The following is a 19,914-nucleotide window of genomic DNA, read 5'->3' as shown; positions in this document are numbered from 1 at the left end:
ATCTAAACTGCTTTTGATGCGCCATAATTGAGTTTTTACTCTGCAAACAGGCTCCAGGATGTTTTTAGCCCCCTTTGGTGCTATGGATGATTTTTGTTGGGGCAGCCTCAATATGCAAAGCAGATAAGTTTGTCATGTGGGTTTCCAGATGTTTTATTGTGGACAGGAGCACATATTCGCCTGTGAAACCTCCTCCCTGGATGAGGCAGAAAGGACTTTATTTGCAAATGTCCAGAACTATTCAGTGTGCGGAGATGTGTCGGTCTGAAGAAAACACGCTAACTACTAAAGGCTAAGCCTTTTACAGACGCAGCTGAACTTCGCTTGGACGACATCAGCCAATCAACTTCTGTTAGTAGATTTTCATGTGCTGTAGCAGCAGTTTGAATTTCCCTGATAGAGAATGTAAAGTGGTTTCTCAATATTGATGACTCAGCCTGAGCTAACACCAGCCACTAATGAGGTTGGCAGGGAGGTCTTCCTTTTGGTTAATTACCTCCACTAAGGAGGTTAGCTATGGGAGGCCATTGGAGAAACAACGCCTCTGAAAAAAAATGTTTACACAACATTCAAGCCCTATATTTGGTGTGTGCGTGTGTGTGTGTGGGGGGGGGGGGGGGGGGGGGGGGGCGACGACTTTGTTTCCAGTACTAATGCAGTCACATGATTGGATTAGGACATCCCTTGTGACTGGTTGTTCCTCCACCCTGCTTTAGAACTTGAGGTCGTCCTAATCTCGACTTTCAAGCTGTCGCTCCAAATCTCTGGAATTCTCTAAACCTTTGTTCCCTCAAGCCTGTGACATTTTTGCGAAGCAGCTCAAAACTTTTATCCAGACAGGCTTTTGGTTAGTCCATCTGATAACGTGCAGCCGTTCTTTTGTCCTCGGTTAAAGTGCTCTATTTGTTAATGACCCCTGTTTATATGTGATTTTAACAAGTCAGCCCCGCGCTGTTTGCGCCAGTTCTCTTTCATTAACAGCTTCTCTTCTGTGTCTTGTACATAAAGCACGTTGTGACTTTGCAATTGTAAAAAAAAAAGCTGTTTAAATAAACTTTATTGGCTTGCCGTGTATGTTTACCTGTTTTTTGTTGGTATTACTTGTTCTTTCATGTTTCTCATTTTGTAAACCAATAAGCAGGGGTCAAATAATATCTCTCTTTTTTGTTTTTTCATTATTCTTAGGTACTCTTCTTATCCTCCTATTTCTTCTGCTCACCTGTGGTCAGGTCTCCTTGGCGTTTCATAGATGAGGCCACACCCTTGACGCGTGTTTGATGCCCACTGAAGACCCACAATGGAACATGCTCATTATTTTAACAAGATTTTAAGAACGTAATAGCAGTCTCGAGATGATCTCGTCATGATGATCCTTGTTTGCTACATTTTTTTGACTGACGCAATTTTTTTGCCTTGAATTACTGAGCATGTTTTCCTGTCTGCTACCAGAATTGTACAGAAACTAACAGGACAGTTTTTTGTCCAATGCAGCGAGGGATGAGAGCATAAGCCTGAGATGGAACCTCAATTTGGCATGGACCTGTTTAACATAGCAAAATAATTGCATTTTTTTTCCCTCACTGGCGTTAGCAGAGGTCTGCTCTGTCTCGCTGCAAGTCTGTCGGCTGAATTATGCAAAAAATTAGCAGGAAATTTTTAACAAAACTGCACGAGTGTGACTCAAAGAAAAACCTTCTAAATCTGGGAGCCGAGCGCTTTTCTTAACTTGGTGAAAAATAAACTGTGCTTGATTTGAACTGGGATGTGGAAGTAGAGCGCCGATTGTCCTGTTCACTACGTCTTTGTTGCTAGCTGTGAGTGCGTGGGAGGCAGAAGTGTCCATTCCTTGTGTTCTTCCATTTAAAGCCTTCAGTTAGGTTCCCTGCTTTGCTCCCATGATTCAATTTTGCTGGCAGTCTTTACACGACGGCGTTGATTAATGGATAGTCCTTGCTCCCCTGCAAAGAATAGGCTGCTGTATGATGTGCTTCATCAGGCCTAGAAATGAGAAAGGTAAAGAACTAAACAGGCCCTGCAGAATAAGACTCGATGAGCCCTCTGGACTGGATCTGAGTGTTTGAATGTTACAAATTTGTCCTGTGTGTTTGTATCATTTGATACCAGCAGGGAGCTGCTATCCAACGAGCTATGTCTTTTGATTAATCTGTGTGTGAGAGCACCTGCTGGAGGCTGTGAATTCTCCACCCCGGAGCCTAGGCTGATGCAAAGCTCAATGCAGACTCTGTGGTTACTTGACAAGAGCCTGAATCTTCTGACAATATTTGTTCTTGTCTGCTAAGAAGTTGTAATCATGGGAAAATATCTTAGTTGTGATACAGTTGATTTGACCTCCCGCACCCTTTCTAATGGAGGAAAGCCAGCCCAAGGCAGCGAAGGGCTTATAGCTGGCAATTTATTTGTGCAACATTGCCCCCTAATGAATTTTCCTGGCGCATCTCCCGAGGTCGTCTATGTCCCGCACCCGTGTCAGAGGACAACGCTGCTCTTCAACACATAACACTAATTTAGAACCACCTGCTCCCTGCAAATTGACCATGGATGCACCTCAACTGTATTGCTCTGTCACATTTGATTTGAACGGGGATCTTTGGCTGTTCTCTCTCTCTCTCTCTCTCTCTCTCTCTCTCTCACTCACTCACTCACGCACGCACACACACACACACACACACACACACACACACACGCACACACACACACACACACACACACACACACACACACACACACACACACACACACACACACACACACACACACACCATTTCAAATCCAGAGCCAGAGGGAGATATGCAGATGAAAGACAAGCAGGTGTCTGAATCATTGAATCATACCACAGGGAATGTAAAGTGGAGATAGAGGGAGAGGCAATGAGAGTTATTACATGTAACCATGTGTCCCCCTGATCTCAGGTCTGATCTGACCTTTGTTCAGATCAATGGCTTCCAATATGTCTGTTTTAGTATTGAATAGCCCACTACAAATATCCATGATTGATATTGTATAGAGTTGAACGTGACATCATGCCACTTGGATGCTGTCTCGAAAAACCTTCCAAATAATTTTACTGAAAAATTGCACTGCATACATACAAATAGTACCACTACAAAGGTACCATCAAAGAGAAAATCTGCCACCGTAGATGATAAAATTATTGACCAAAAAAATCAAAACGATTCAATGAAATTAAAATAATACATTCAAAATGTCTCTCTCTGTATACACACACACACACACACACACACACACACACACACATATATATATATATATATATATATATATATATATATATATATATATACATACACACACACACACACACACATATATATATATAATTTCTCCTCTCTATAGGTATTACACTGAGGATGGTCAAGTGTGAGTTGTTTTGTGTGGCTATTGCGTCATCTGGTGGCACCAAGTGGTCGTTATATTGTTACGTTTCCGGTGTCTGCAGCCTAGGCGGGGAGGGGGGGAGCAGACGTGTGCCCGGCAGCAGCAGTTATAGGCCCAGTGTACAAACGCCACATGGTCACGCTATGCCAGTGTTAACTGTCAAATATTCGGTAGGAAAAAAGTGGATAGTTTGTTTATGTAAATAAAAACAGGTTGGCACATTAAAACGGAAATTAGGGCCCAAAACGGCGTTGATATTTGCGGGAAACCACCTTTAATCAAACGGTTGGGAGTTTTTTCAGCATATCAGAGAGTGTTAATCTTTGTGCCATTGCGATCAGTATGTGGTATATCATCTGTATTAGTTGTATTCACTGTTAGTGGTTTTGTACTTAACTCAGAGACAAATACTTGATAAATTGAAATAAGAAACGTTAAATTAATATATTACCATAGTTTGATTAGCTTGCCAACATTACTATACGATCAAATCAAATATCTGCTCAAGATTAGGTAACCACTGGTCAACGTTGTTGAGGCATCATAACGATGGAAACAAAGATCTTTATTATGTTTTTTTTAATGGCGAATAGCACCCAAACAGAGCAATATCGCCTCCTATCGTGGGGCTTGGGTATGGCCGGGGCGTATAACTACGGGACCTATATCTGCGGGGTGCCGCTGCCGCTCTCCAGGTCTGAAGACTCCCTCTCTCTCCGGCAGACATATTGCTTAACTAACAGAGGCAAATTATTTAAAGCAAGAAGAGAGAACGGGTTCAACATTGATTTATCAAACTTTAACGGCGTGAAACGGTCAGATTTTACAAGACACAATGGGTAAGCTGCCCGGGATATCGAGAATATGTTCGATCATGATGTGTCGTAGGGAGTAATGGTTACGAAACCCCGTATCTGTCGCTGTTATTCAACATTAGCTTGGTGCTAGTTAGCTCAGTCATTTGCCCGCTAGCTACTGAGCATCGCTAGGCGGTACCGATAATTTGCTGGATATATAGTCAAATTAAATTATACTTAAACTGTAGTGCCATCATAGTGTTTCGTCTATTTGGACATGTCTAAGAAGGTGAACTAACATAAACACAACCCAATTAATCAACCAGTGCCATCTGTTAGCCAACTTAAGGAAACTTGGCTAGTAGCTAGCTATGGTAGCACCGCACCGTCTTTTCTGACAGCTAGTGGGCAATCACTGTGAGTTGCAACCTACCCCGGGACTAAAGTTGCTTTTGGCTTCTGAAATTGCTTATCAGCAGTTGTATTCGTTCTCACGACTCAGAACATGTAACGTTTACAAGTGCTGACAATAACGTTACTGTATGTAAGTGTGCCTTGGTGGTATAACGAGTAAAACTTGGAAAAGCAATCCCACTCAGTAGGAAACACCTAGTTGTCATCTGACTGTGGTAAAAATGTAACAGTCATATCAGTAACGTTACTGCGCAGCAGCTAATGTTAGCATGCTAGTTAGCTTAGCTGAGACTGTCGGTTACTTACAACCCAGTAGGATTGATTTTCTTTATAGTTAGAAAAGCAATATTCGAAGGAATTCACTGTATCAAAGGCTATTGGGAATGTCCGACAGGTTGTCGTCACCTTTGAGCAATATTGACATAACGTTACCTGACGGCATGCTGATAGACCACCATGTTTATGTGACAGGTGTTTTTTTTCCCCCCTGCCCGCAAAGAATCATTCTTCGAGTCACTTAAAATTGCTGATTGCTGTTGAAGGTTCACTAATCCGCAGACAGGAGAAGTGAAGGAGTATTTAGTGTTTAAGGATTGGGCTGCTCCAACAGCGTTCACGCTCCTTGGCATGTATTCTCCGAGCGTCAGGATCTCTCCTGGAGACATGAACGTTCTCTAAAACATTCTCTTTTCCCGTGTCCTCTGTGTTTCACTTTGTGTGTAGAGAGAGGCTTTAAAGTTGCCCACCCACAGGCAACATACATATCTCTGGGCAACTATTTATTTCTTGGTGATAGATTCTATAAGCTTCCCAGCCCAGGGCCTGAAATTCATTTTTCAAAAATAAAGAATGTTCTGGTGAGAATACATAACAGGGCAAAAATGTATCCAAGCCAACATTTGGAATCTCTCACCAACGTTATTTGCTTATGAAAATGAATTAATTATTTCTCCAGTGAGTGCATCCATGACCTGCTTCTCATGTTTGTTTGCAAGAAATTAGGGCTGAATAATATATCAATGTGTTATTCAAATTACAATATAACCTCATGCTATATCCAAATGACAGGAGATGCAATATTTTTCAAAGGTCAAATGTGAGTCAGAATGACTAAATCAAATATTGGGTGCTGCAGTGATAGCCCAGGATGTAAATGGTGCTCTGCAGGCGTAAGGAAACAGCTTTTTTTTTTTTTTTTAAATGTGGGTCCCCATTTAAACCACACTATTCTGATTTCTTTTAGAATATAAGGATTGAACCATCAGTTTGTGTGGGTTCATGGGAATTAGTGGGAGAGGACACGTCTTGATGAATACAGTCGTCCAGTTCAAGAGCTCCTCTTGTTGTTCGGGGCTCTGATTTGTGGGCTGTGATGGTTCACTTTGTGGAATTTGTCCCGCCCTTCCTCAGCTGGGATTGGACAACTGGATAAAAAGTGACCGTGTCAGGTGCTGCCTTTGACTGAAAAGTTGAACAATTCTCAAGTCTTGGTGTGACAGATGCCCATCACCACAGTTAAATATGCATTTGGTGTGATTAATTATCATGCTGCAGCTGCTCAGCTGTGTCAAGGCTGAACACACCCCCCCGCCCCCTCCATCCTCCTTCTCTGTTAGCTGTGGCATCCGTTTTCCATGACTCATGTACCAATGTGCTGTGTTTGGTTTGTTTCTTTGATCAGGTGCTTCATCAAACCAGGTTACGTTCTCACCTGAAGTGAACTGAACATGGTTTACCAGCAGCTCTAGTGGTTGCTGCTGGTGTAGATGCGCTGTCAGGAGACGGTGTGTTATCCTCTGCAGTATACTCCACATCCATACAGCCACTCTTACAGCACACATATTACTTTTGCTTATGTGCTTTACTGTCTGGACACATTACCTCAATTTGTCATGAGGCTGGTTGAGTTCACCCCCCCCCCCCCAAACCAAAATATGACATCAATTTGTTCCACTTTTTCTGATGATAAACCTCAGAAACCCCCTCTGTTACAACGCTTTTGACAAAGAGGGTTGGCACCGTTCTGTGCTGGTGGCCATGTCTTTCTCTCCCTGTTGCCTTGGGCAACTCGGGTCTGCCCTGTTCTGGTGGCGTGAGTGCACAAATGCTGAGAAAGGGCAGTTTGCCCTGCGAGGGCACCAGTTTATGCCAACTCTGCGATTTAGCTCAACTGAATAAATACTTTTGTTCAGGCTGCCAGCTGACTGGTTGATGAATGGTTTGGCTCCGTGTGTTTGCATGTGAGTGTCTGTGTATTTATAAGCTGTGTTGTACACTCTGATCTTGTTTAGTTAAAGGGACAGTTCACCCAGAAATGAAAATTTAGTCGTCAGCTACTCACCCTCATGTTGATGGAAGGTCAGGTTAAGTTTTTTAGTCCACAAAACACTGCTGGAGTGTCACAGGTAGTTGTGTTGCAGTGATCTACCAAACAGTTGAAGTGAATGTTGACCAACTTTTCAATGTGCAAAAAATACATAATAAAATCATAGAATTCATCCATGCTGCCTGTCTCAAATGTTGCTGGGACCTCCAGGCTGTCGTGAGCAGGGAGGCTAAAAACATGGCAGCAGTGATGTTTTTCTAAACGGGCTTAAGGACACTTGGATTTATTTAGACCATCTTATATACAGACCTGTTAATGCTCTATTTCATTATTTAGAATTATTTATTTTATATTATTTTTATTTTCATTGCAAACAAGCACAAAATGTCTTGCACATCTTCTCTCGTGCTCACACACACGGTGTCAACCTCAATGATTTTAAAGCGATGCACAAATTCGTTCTTTCCTTCTTGTATTGCTTACCTGTGTGTGTGTTTGTGTGCGCGCGTGTGTGTGGTCCATTAGAGCCGTCAGCCAGTCCGGCCAAGGATAACTACAGGATGAACCGCTACAAGAACAAAGCGCTGAACTCGGAGGAGATGAGGCGCAGGAGAGAGGAGGAGGGCATCCAACTCAGGAAACAAAAACGGGAACAACAGGTGTGGCACTGAACCCATCCATCTCCCTTACTTTTTATTTCCCTGTTCAAAAGAACACGACTTATTTTCCATCCTCCTCAGAAATAGACAAGTAGATACACCTCTCTCCTCTATGCTGTATTAGGACCTTTTCACATAGGACGTGATGTGTGCACACCTTCCTTAATCAATGTGTTGTGCAATGTAAGAGCAGGCCTGAACTGCACAGCGCCGGGTCAAAGTTCAGCTTGGGGGCAGCGCTCTTTGATGACACTTAGGCACGTCCAATAGGAGGGGATCTTTAAGATCACTACAAAAATGGAGCAGAAACTGATCTAGTCCTTGTCCCAGTTTCTAGAACTGTCTGATGGGGATCTACAGGTTTTGGATACTGATTGCTATGCTGTGATTGCAGTAAGCTAACAGTGGTTAGCAGCTAGGAGCTGTTGGGTCTCAACACCCCAATTAAGGGTCTTCTTGTCTGGCTCTGGGGAGGATGGCTAGGGAGCATATCTCCCCAAAAAGTTGTTGTGCTCCATGTAACTATGTATTCATTCATTTGTATTTTTTTTTTTAGTGGATGTATGGTTAAAAATAGTGAAGTTACACTGTCTTTTTTTTCTCACAGCTTTTCAAGAGGAGGAACGTGGACATTCTCACTGAAGAAGAAACCATGCTCGACAGCCCACTGGTGGACTCTCATGTCAGCTCCCCTGTCACAGTGAGTGTCTGTTTTATGGTGCAAGACACACCAAGATTCATATTAGACTGCTTGTATTTAATCTTTGTCCCATTCTCGTTAATGCAATATCTGAGGAATGCCTTGACTGAATTTCAAATTTGGTACAGTACAGTCATCCACTGGAGCTCAAGGATGACATGACAAATATTTTGGTGGTCAAAGTTACTGTGATTAGCAAACTTGGCAGAGACATACTACTGCAGTGCAGTATTTCTTGTTTTTGCTTGTTTTGTTTTTTTTCTATCTTGCGGGTTGGGAATAGTGGATTCCGTGCTGAGCAGATTAAGTGCTCAGAGTGCTTGTGTCTGTATTGTTCAGGAGCAAGTCATTACCAGAGACATGGTCGAGATGCTCTTCTCAGAAGACCCAGAGCTTCAGCTCACCACAACACAAAAGTTCAGAAAACTACTTTCCAAAGGTATTGTGTACTTATTATTGGGGGGGTCTAACAGACACAATGTCAGCTTGGAAAAAATGCTGACATAAAGTTGTACCTCTGTATCTTTCAGAGCCGAACCCACCAATTGATGAAGTTATCAACACACCAGGAGTAGTGGAGAGGTTTGTGGAGTTCCTAAAGAAGAGTGTCAACTGCACACTACAGGTCAGTCTGAAAATATTTGCTATGTATGCATTAGCTGCTAGAATGTTTGTGTCAGCTGACTTGCATGGTGCTGTTTTACATTTTACTCTGTTATATTTGGTTGATGTGGGCCAACAGTGCACCTAATTTGATTGGTATTCAGTAAATGCCCCAAGTCTCAGGTTGGGTGTATTTTACTGGTCTGCACCGAGCAGTCAGGTTTGAACTCTTATCCTTGCTGCCTGAAATCCAGTGAAAAATTTCAACTGAGAATCCTCCAGTTTAAAGATGGTATACACACCAGGGCTGAAATGAACTTTTTAGTTCATCAACCAAATGTCTGAGGGATGAAAGTATCTACACCCCAGCTTTTTACCTAAAAAGATCCATTGTGTTTATCTCTGTATCCCTTTGTTGCTTGTAACATGCAAACATACATGCACACTTCTTTCTATAGATGTATATACTTTCTATTATTTATGTTTATTTTTATGTTTATTCTGCGAATTCCATGAGTGACACCAACGGCCGGAGTCAAATTCCCTGTATGTTGTGAACATACTTGGCCAGTTAAACTGATTCTGATGCATACATGCATACTGCATACGACCACATTGTAGTGATGAATATCAGTGGACAAAGAGGATTCTAAGCAAAAAATGGTGTTTTTATAGGTGTAAAATGCACAACAAAAACTCATAACTGCAGATAACATTTTGGTTTCAAAGTTGGAATCTATCATTTTGCTTTGTTTTGTAATTATTAAAAAAAGTCGTTGTAAAAGAGAGGAGAGTAAGACCCTAAGTATTTATTTCAAAAAAGAAAAAATATGAAAAAATGTAAGTGTTGCCATTTGAACCAACCTGTTTGCTGATTTAGACATAGATTTCTCAGTTTAAGAGGTGCACTGCGTCTAGGTTTCTTACTCTACTCTGTACAAACCAATTTAGATTTCAGAGTTTTGAGGTGTGCCTGAATGCACCTTGAAGTCCTTTGTTTGTGGTTGTGGCTGCTGCTTTACCACGAATCGTGATCATGACACAGTTTTATTACATCACTATTCTGGTATAAACATTTGCCCTCTGAGATTTACATCCACACACAGAGAAAGGCTCCATGGTAAAAATAGTTTTTAAACCACTTTGTGTAACTCTGCAGTTTGAAGCCGCCTGGGCACTGACCAACATAGCATCCGGCACATCCTTGCAGACGAGGACAGTGATCGAGGCTGGGGCAGTGCCAATCTTCATAGAACTACTTAATTCTGATTTTGAGGATGTCCAGGAACAGGTACGAGTGTCGCTGTTCATTTTGCATAGCAACATTCATATCAATGCTTGTGTGCCTTGTAGTTTGTGGTCCTACGGTGACGTGTTATTGTCCTCAACAGGCTGTGTGGGCCCTGGGTAATATTGCGGGGGACAGTGCGGTGTGCAGGGACTATGTGTTGAGCTGCAACATCCTCCCACCACTATTAATGTAAATTTGTTTTCTTTATCAACAAAGAGCAATTGGTAAAATATTCTGGAACTTGTTTGTGACATTTATTTCTCATGTAAGAAGCTTTTCTTCTCTGGCTACGACACATCATGACCTGGATGACTGGGAAACGTCACTGATCATTTCTTTTCTCTCACTTAAGGCTTCTGACCAAATCTACTCGATTGACCATGACTAGGAATGCAGTGTGGGCTCTGTCAAATCTCTGTAGAGGAAAAAACCCTCCACCCAATTTTGAAAAGGTATCATTTTCCCTCGATCCTCGACAACGACAAAAAAAAATCGGATCTCATTTTTAAACAGTTGTTTTACCACAGCATGATTCTGACAAATACTTGTTATTAAAGCCAGTAACCATGTCATTGTGCTCTATGAAAGTGTCCTTATAACCTGTAATATTATGCCAGTAACCAGGAACCTGACACTGAAGCAGCTTAAAGGAAGTCACCCACTATTCATGTTATTTTTTACTTTTTGCCTCTCTTACTGTAACTTGCCAAATTTTCTTCCGAAAAGACTCAGTAGATCCTCCAAAGACCAATCCTATAAAGAATGAGAACTTGATGTTTCTGTATGATTCACTTATGTTGTTGAATTCGTGTTTCTTCTGGTCCTAAATTTGCTTTGCATCTGTTCTTCTAGGTGTCACCCTGTCTGCCAGTGCTGTCCAGGCTTTTATTTAGCAGTGACCCAGACTTGCTGGCAGACGCCTGCTGGGCCCTGTCCTACCTCTCAGACGGCCTCAACGACAAGATCCAGGCTGTCATCGACTCAGGCGTCTGTAGGCGCCTGGTAGAACTGCTCATGTAAGTCCAGACTTCACTCTCCTTCTTTGTCACAGTAAATTTGTTATTGAAAATATTATAGATTTTGTCTCCACTAACCCCTCCCCCTTCTTCAGGCACACAGACTATAAGGTGGCCTCCCCTGCCTTGAGAGCTGTAGGAAACATTGTCACTGGAGATGACATCCAGACACAGGTGAGTCTATTTCAGTTAAGATGGTTACGTCACTTTGTTGCTCTTACAGAACAAGTCACATTTTACAAACTTCCATGCCAAGGTAGTTGATGCTCACTTACTCTTCTGGCTGTGTGCAGGTGGTGCTGAACTGCTCTGCCCTGCCTTGTCTGCTGCACCTTCTCAGCAGTGCTAAAGAGTCCATACGCAAAGAGGCATGCTGGACCATCTCAAACATCACAGCAGGAAACAGAGCACAGATTCAGGTGAGATACACGAAGCTCATAATTGAAATGGGAAAAACTTTAGACCCTGTTCAGACAGGGTGCAGACAGAGGTTTTTCTGATCAGGCCAATCAGCTTCGAGGTGCTGTGTTCTCACTTGGCTTTAAAATGTGACTTCTGTAACTACGTGATTGGATCTCACCTCCAAGCTATATATGCAAATAAATACCTACATAACTTCAGTTGACAAGTTTGGGCAGGGCACATAGCGAACGATCAGCAAATGGGTGAGCTTCATTGACTCAGGCATAGCCGGAGGAACTTTTTTTCATACATTTATCAGTCAGAAATGAAAAGCAGAACACAGAGAAATCCAAACAATACAGACCAGGTCTGCTCCTCGGTGGACACCTGACAAATCAATCCACCAGAGATGTTTGCAGCATCTGCTGCATCTCTCTGTGGGCTTTTACATCATCAGCCATTGTGATGGTACACTGCCATTCTAATGCTTATCAGTGTTTATTTCTGCTTCAACAAAGAACATCAGCTGATGAGGTGGTCCTTCAGCCTGGCCCCAGGAGGCATTTGTGTTCATCCTACGAAACAAATGTGGCCAAAAGTGGTCCAGACCACCTCTGAACTCTGTCACAATGAAGCTGAGCCATCGTGCATCTGCAGTATGTGATGTGCGTGTAGCGACAGGCGCTGGTCAGGAATCATTATCAATTTGAGCAGCCACACTTTCACATTCGTCACACGAGAGGCAAATATGACTGTCCGACGTGTCCTAGTTTTTCGCAACAGGTCCATTTCTGTTTGCCCTTCACACAACATCATGTTCCACCAGGCATTTCAAATGACAGAATCTCAGTAGAAATGATTCAGTTCATGCAGCATGGTGGTGAGACAAATGGAGCCAATAGATTTATAAAAAGATGCAAAGCAATGAAACCAGTTTTCACGGATGCTTTTTTCCCCTCAGTCCACACTTGCCCCCTCCACCTGGCTCAGTGTAAAACAGTGTAGTGGGAGTTGTGTTATCCTCACCAGACAGACATCCCAACAGTTGTGGGTGAAAATGTCATGTCCTTGGTGAGAAAACCACCACGCAAACAAAGCTGTTTAATTGATGAACGTTCTCCACTGCTGTCCAGTTGTGGGATATACCAGTAATGTCAGGGAACATCGCAGTAAAATGGTTCAGTAATTTGATCATCCTTATGCAGCTCATGTGATTATAATCAGAAATGCATGATAATACCTGCAAATATAGTCTGTACATGAATGTGTGTAAATGTTAGGCATCAGGAAAATCAGTTATAAAATATTGGCTTGCCAGATGTTGGCAAAATTCAAATGTGTCACCCAGTTCACTTGTCCTCCTGTTTGTAGGAGTGATGTGCCAGCTCTTGATGTCTGATGTCATATCCCATTCTGCCTCACAGACTGTAATCGATGCCAACATCTTCCCAGTGCTGATCGATATTCTGCAGAAAGCGGAGTTCAGGACCAGGAAAGAGGCAGCATGGGCCATCACCAACGCCACCTCTGGAGGAACACCAGAACAAATCAGGTTGGATGGTCGAATAGAAGAATTGAGTCATTCAACAGTGGGTCACTTGATGGACTTGAAGCACCTCATTAACCCACATTTTTGCCCGGAATTTTTGCCACCTTTGTTATTAAAGCATAAATTGTTTTTTAGTGAAGCATTAGTTGATGATTTTTTTTTAATGTATTCAAACATGCGGGGGAAAACTGGCTGACTTGAAATAAAAAGTAAAAATACAAAATTTAAGACACATTAAGACTTTATGGACTTGAGGAGGAAGAAAATGAATATTATGTACAATAAGGTGCAGTTTTCCCAAAAGAAAATATTCTTTGGATAAATCCAAGTGTCCACGTAATCAAGGATCACATTTGAAGCGAAGGGCCTGCTTTTGTTTGTTGTTGTGTAGATATCTGGTGAACCTGGGCTGCATCAAGCCTCTGTGCGATCTGCTCACTGTGATGGACACAAAGATCGTCCAGGTGGCTCTGAACGGGCTGGAGAACATCCTGAGGCTGGGTGAGCAAGAGGCCAAGCAGGAGAACAGCGGCACAGGAGTCAATCCCTACTGCAGCCTCATTGAAGAAGCATATGGTACTTGCACATCTGTATTTTTTATGGGCAATGATTAACATTAATACAGGTTATGGACTTGCTGCCAACAAGTGGGTCACCGTGATATTGGAGCTTGAATCAAACCCACCACCTATGATTCTGTTTTGAATATTAAAGGAATTATGGACTGATTACATCACTATTGGATTACTATCAGGATTAAAAATGAGTGCTTCTGAAAAAGCATCTGTTTGATACATCTGCCTGTGAGTAAATTCTGCTGAGCCGGATGCACCAGTTGCGTGGTTCTTGGCCAGTTCCATTGTTTTTGTGAGTGGGACCTGCGGATATCAATTTTTGCCAATTCCTCTCTGTCTAAGAATTATACTTGACAGAATATATAAAACATAGAAATCAACTTTTCTTTGATGGCAAGTTTTTATTCTCATTATTACATAAAATATTATTCTTACAGATTCCCCCAAATCGTACTAGATTGCTGGCTCTTCTCTTACTTGAACAGCTCTAAAATGTGAATAGATTAAGTGCTCTGCAACTGGAAAGAGGAACAAAAAATTCGACTGAAAATGAGTTGCTGTGTATGACATGTCTTTTACTGATGGAACTGAAGCAGTTCAATGCAGCAGTCAAGAAGGACAGGAGAGGCTGCATGCTAACACTGGGCTCTGAGCACTGCCTACTAGCTTTAGCCACTTTCCCTTTCTTAGCTTCTTTCAACTGGGCAGCTCAACAGGGTGATGGAGATCGAAGTTAGATTAGGTTTGTTGTCAGGAAGTTTGTGTTGTGGCTCCTCCACTCTTGATTTTGGCGTGTTTTACTGATTGTAAGCTTGACCCTGAATTTCCACAAAGCATGGCTGCGCTTCGTTCTGGCTGCATCGCCGATCAAGTCTGTCCTCCACACAGCTGCAATTTCAAGCTGCCCACCCAGTCCCGTTAACTGGCTCAGATTCTGCCGATTTGTTGGTTGCCTCTTGATTTATGTCTTTCTATCACGTGCACGTAGAGCACGTGGTCATACTGACTCCTTTTCAGGTCTGTTTTTACGATCAGAAGCCTGCACATGGTGTTTTATTTTGAAAAGTGACTGAAATGCTATTCATGTGGAGGTTTCCTGTCTGGTTGTTTTTTGCGAAGCAGCCTGCTGTGGCAAGTGACCGATAAGGAATAAGGCCAGTTGTGGTCACTGGCCGGGCACCTGGCACATCCCCACTAAGCCACAATAGAACCGTATTTTGACCTGCCTGTGTGGTGTATCGGCCCTGACACAGCAAGTCCACATCAGAATTAAAGGTTAAGAAACCTGACAATGGGGCTGCCTCATGTAGCCTACGTCTGCATATATGTGAGAGGAAATGACTCTCCAGACCAGCTGGTGGCAGTAGTCTGTATCTGTGGCTGAAAAAATGTAGGACTGGGATAAGGATTTAAAGATACCACCTTTCAGACATAAACAAAATCCTTTATCTGAGTATTTCATGTATTTTTCTGGTTAAAATGGTGCCGACACATTGATGGACTTGTTTTCCCCTGCAGGTCTGGACAAGATCGAGTTCCTCCAGACTCACAATAACCAGGAGATCTACCAGAAGGCCTTTGACCTGATTGAACACTATTTCCTGTTGGAGGATGAGGACAGCAGCCTAGCCCCTCAAGTGGACCAGGCCAATCAGCAGTTCCTTTTCCCCCAGCAGGAAGCCCCCATGGAGGGCTTCCAGCTATAAGGCAGCACCCCACCCTCTGAAATACACCCATTTACCATATTGCTCCATCTTCTGGAGGGGCCCATAGATGTCGTACATCCATTCCCTATCACTGATCTACCACTACACCCCCAAACCCCCTGTCTAAAAAAAACCCCCATCCTCCTCAACTAGTGGACTGACTTCCTACAGGGCTGACTCTTAGTACCTGGTGACAAATTGAGCTGCACAAAACCATTACTGTTAGCAGAGGAAGTGAACACCTCCTAGCCCAAAGTGTGAGTCTGCCCTGGCATAACACGACAGCGGGTAGGCAGTCACTGGCAGCGGCGATGTTTATTCCTTAATATGAGACACTCAGCGATTTTCCCATGGGACATTCAAATATTCATGATCACCCATGCAATGTCTGCTTGGGGTGCGCCCAGCTCTTGATGTCATCGTGCAACCAAACAAAAGTAGCGAATTTTGCCCATTTCTGTTGATCAGTGGTTCTTTTCCCCTAATCAATGCCATTTCAGTACCTTTTATTTCATTTTTATCTTCTGGAAAGCACTTGCTTTGCTGCCAAGCGTCTCCCTGATCATTAGGCTCAGGGCTGGCCTCTGCAGATCTGCTGATTGGGGGTGTAATCGTATCTGTACAGGGGTCCATGGCCCTGAGTCTGATAGTGAAAATTACAATTTTTTCTGTAAGTGGGACAAGTTTTGAGGGAGATGAAAACAGAATCATCTGCACTTCAGGAGGGAGGGGACGGGAGCTCTGAGTGGGATATCAGGCGTGGGTTGTAGAGGACACGGTGGGAGTCAGGTTTATGAGGGTGGTAGAGTTAGAGATCGAACGTTCGTCGTGTGCTGTGTTATTAATAAAGCATTTGAATTATGAAGTGATCTAACCATTTAACGAAGTGTAGCTGGGGGTATGAGGGTGGGGGGCACAGGGGAGCAGCAGTAAAAGCATCCTGGTATCTTCAGAAGTATTGCAGTTGCATACATATAAAGCAAAGTGAAAAGCCGCGTAGGGTGCAGGCGTGGCCAGCAAATCTCATCGTGCGAAAGTTTTTTTTTTCTGATGCTGTTGATGCTGCCTTGCTTGGCCCTGTGCACCCCCCCCCCCCGCCATCAATTTATATGTGGTAGGATTTCTGCATGGTGTTCTATGACCCTGCTTACTGTCACTGAATATCCCTGGCCAAAGTCAGACAGTTGGCTCACAGAGATAGAGGGTGAACAAGCACCGTGAGGCTGTGCTGTGTCTCCGGTGGCGTTAGCAGTGATAGTGTAGTGACGGTGGTGCTGTTTTGTATAGTGGTAGAGTTGATCTGTAACTTCTGGCATTCTATATCACTATTTGAGGAATGGGAATGACTTGCATGGGTCCATTGTGATATGTATCAATGTATATAGCCTAGCTTCTGCCCAATGGCTTCTTTGTCCCCTCTGGGGTCTTGACACCAACCAGTTTGGCTAGGGATATATCTAAGACAAGTGACAAGCCTAACTGCTACAACACTTCAAGTGTATAAATACTTGAAGTAGATATATTTGCATTTTCATATATATATATTAGCGCACACTTGCATACAACACCAGCAGACACTGAACACACACCTCACTCAGATGAGTGGCTATCAGCAGCCTGAGTAGTTTCCAAGTGAACGACCTCTTCCATTTTATGAAGTTTTGCTTTACTCTAAAGTTTGAAAACTGCCATTTTGGTTTGTTTGTGTTTTTCTTCTTCTATTTTTTTCTTAAATGGAAATGCCGTTTTCAGTTTTGATTTAGAAAATGAATTTATAAACTGAATTGAGGTCATATGGAAACTATTTCTGTTTTTAGCCACGTGACTTTTTGATGGTTTAAATTAGGCTATAAACCCTGATCCGGATCAGCTCTGCTCCAACAGAAGCTGGTCTGGGATCAGAGTTTCAGCTTGTGGATGGAGCAGAACCTTGTTCACGAGATGTTTGATTGAGAGGCGCTGTGTGTGGAAGAGGTTGATTGACTCTGTGACTATGTCCCCATCAGAGACTGGGAGCCCCTGTTCTGTGGATCAACTTGGATTAGTTCATCTCGGTAGAAGGCCCTCTTTACGAAGAGGCCTCTCTTCCCTTGTTTGGTTTGATTCCCCATTCCATTCCGTCTGTCAGGATTAAAACCCCGCTGATAAACACAACGTGAATGCCTCCTGAGTTAAAACGCTCTTCTCCACAGAACTCGGGTGCTCCCTGTAGACATAAGAGGTCAAATCATGAATAATAGAGCATCAAGAACTTATCGCTACATGACGGAGCAGGATTCACAACCGAAGTCTTTGACTTTGTGGCTATGACTTTGTGGCCATGACTGTGCTCAGCCGACAAATAATGCACAAGCTGTAATGTTTCGAGAGAGGAAAAAAAAATCAGTGCAACCAGGAAAACTTATTTATATTTCTGGAAAAGAAGAAATGCACTCCTATTCACTAAAGTGCCAATCCGACCAACAAAGACTGGAGATTCTTTTGTATCTGTCTTTGGCTAATTTTGTTTCTTTATATCTTTGATTTACTTGAATGTGCACATGTTTTGTGCAAAACATTGCTGCTCTATTTTCCTTTATCTTTTAAAGTTACTTTTATTTGCCATTGGTTCTTCGAAATAGTGGCATTCTATACTGTGGGCACCTAAATGAGGAAATAATGACGTCTAACTGTCTGCAAGGAAGGACTCTGCTAAATGCATAAAACGGGTCTTCCCCGCTACTGGTTGTCCCTCGGTGTAAGTGATGGTCCCCATTCTCAAGCTCTTCTAAACTGGTTTCCACTGTGCTAAGCTGCAAGTGCTCTGGAATCAAAGAATTGGGTTCCTGTGGTGATATAGAAGAGTCTAACTGCTAGCATTTTCTATGTGTGCAAAAAGAACCTCTGTGCTCATAGAAATGTTCTAGTTCTTACATGCGGCACATGCGAATAGTCGTTAAGTGACTATCAGAGGAGGCAGTTTCAGGTACTTCCCTTATTGTCCAAGTTAGTTTACCAAAGTCTCGTCAAACTGAAGGCTGGTTGAAATAAGAGAGCTTGCTTCAGGCCATTTAAACTTGCTTCTTTTCATTAGAAGCCACACGAGTTCAGTTCCTCTTTTCTCAGTTTTCTTTCTCTTATTTTTTTTTTTTTCAAATTCAAGTACTGTTGAGATCATAATTCAGAAGACTGCAATAAAGATTGTTCAAAATCAGGCCCCCTGGAGGCAAAGATCTACCTATGAACAGCTCTCCCAGGCCATGCTTCCTCCGGGTGGGGGTGCGGGGGAGGGGGGGGGGGGGGCTACACCGCTAACAGCTTTTTTTAAAGATCCTATTTAGGAATCAGAAATAGTGCCGTGATTTACATTAAAAGGTATTCTAAGTGAAACTCTATGTATGTTCTGATACATTGACCGGGATTCAGATGCAATTCTAATCACTTCTAAGAAGTGGAGAATAAAAAGCCTCATTGGAATATGTCACCAAGGAGAAAAAAAAAAAAAAAAGAGAAACGGGAGTGGAGGAAAAAAGCCTTTTCTGCTTTTCTTGATCTTTTTCCTGATCAGGATATTCTGGGCTATATTTTTGGATAATTGTGTTTAGAGTAAAGTTTGTCCTAGCTGCATGATCAGGACCCCGTGTTCTCTAAAGGGGAATGAATAGGCGTCACTAAATATCCCCAATCTGACTTGTCTTCCGTCCTAGACGCTGTTCGTGTCTTTATCCAAACCCAACGCCACGCTCGGCTTGGTCAGGTTATGTCAACGCTACAAATGTTTACAATGCTACATGTTTGTAAAAAAACAAACAAACAAACACTTCATAACGCCATCATCGACCAGTCCTGATGTTCTCTCTGCTCTGGTCCTCTCATTTCTTTTACTTGTATTTATTTTCATTTCTCTTGTTTTTGATTTTGCTCAAAATGACCCATCTTATACTGTGACTTGACTTGACTTTACCGACGGTATGAATGAGTGACGAGAAACAAATACACTTCAACTGAACATGACACACAAACATGAACATGAAAGAAATGCATAGGAAACAGCAACAATATTAAAACATGTAAACAAGATATATTATGAATATTGAAATTGTTCAGTGGAAATACTGCACAAACAAATAAAGTTATGTTGCAACCCTTAAACGTGTCGTCTGTCCTCAGGTAGGAGGCTGCTGTCCTTGTGTTTGATAGATGAAGATAATCGAACCTTCATATTCGTAAGTGAAAAAAGAGGTTCTGCACAATTACGAGCGTATCGTATGAAACTCCGATGAATTTGACATGGCTGGGACTTCTGGAGGTTTCACGGTAATCCACACGGATTGGAGGTCCCCACTGAATGCTGTTGTTATTGAGCAGGACTTCTTTTAGTTTGATCTGATATTTTTGCCAACGCTCCTTTTACCTAATCGTTAAGTTCAAAAGTGCAAAAGAACATGAATGCTGCATAGGAGAAATACGGTAATTCATT

At 42.6% G+C, this 19,914-nt stretch overlaps 1 protein-coding gene across 1 annotated transcript; it reads left to right on the top strand.

The window, feature by feature from the left end:
• The first annotated feature begins 4,096 nt into the window (after positions 1–4,096).
• Positions 4,097–19,594, top strand: kpna6 (karyopherin alpha 6 (importin alpha 7)). Its single transcript, XM_086192604.1, has 14 exons — positions 4,097–4,256; positions 7,480–7,613; positions 8,221–8,313; positions 8,653–8,752; positions 8,844–8,938; positions 10,076–10,207; positions 10,308–10,396; positions 10,560–10,659; positions 11,060–11,223; positions 11,319–11,397; positions 11,517–11,642; positions 13,050–13,177; positions 13,566–13,750; positions 15,268–19,594. Exons 1-14 carry the CDS (start codon positions 4,253–4,255, stop codon positions 15,453–15,455), a joined length of 1,617 nt encoding a protein of 538 aa, XP_086048730.1. The 5' UTR covers positions 4,097–4,252; the 3' UTR covers positions 15,456–19,594.
• The last annotated feature ends 320 nt before the right edge of the window (positions 19,595–19,914 follow it).

This window comes from Aulostomus chinensis, chromosome 22, assembly GCF_037954235.1.
Source record: "Aulostomus chinensis isolate RoL2024-O1b breed Wild chromosome 22, RoL_Achi_v1.0, whole genome shotgun sequence".
NCBI lineage: Eukaryota > Metazoa > Chordata > Actinopteri > Syngnathiformes > Aulostomidae > Aulostomus > Aulostomus chinensis.
Note: the sequence above shows the minus strand (reverse complement) of the source record. Positions and strands in the feature narration are given on the sequence as shown.

What these genes read in the sequence shown, in the direction of transcription:
- kpna6 (XM_086192604.1), top strand. An exon ending in CTCCACCCAATTTTGAAAAG is followed by an intron (nt 10,660 to 11,059) that starts GTATCATTTTCC and finishes CTGTTCTTCTAG; the next exon opens with GTGTCACCCTGTCTGCCAGT. An exon ending in GGAACACCAGAACAAATCAG is followed by an intron (nt 13,178 to 13,565) that starts GTTGGATGGTCG and finishes GTTGTTGTGTAG; the next exon opens with ATATCTGGTGAACCTGGGCT.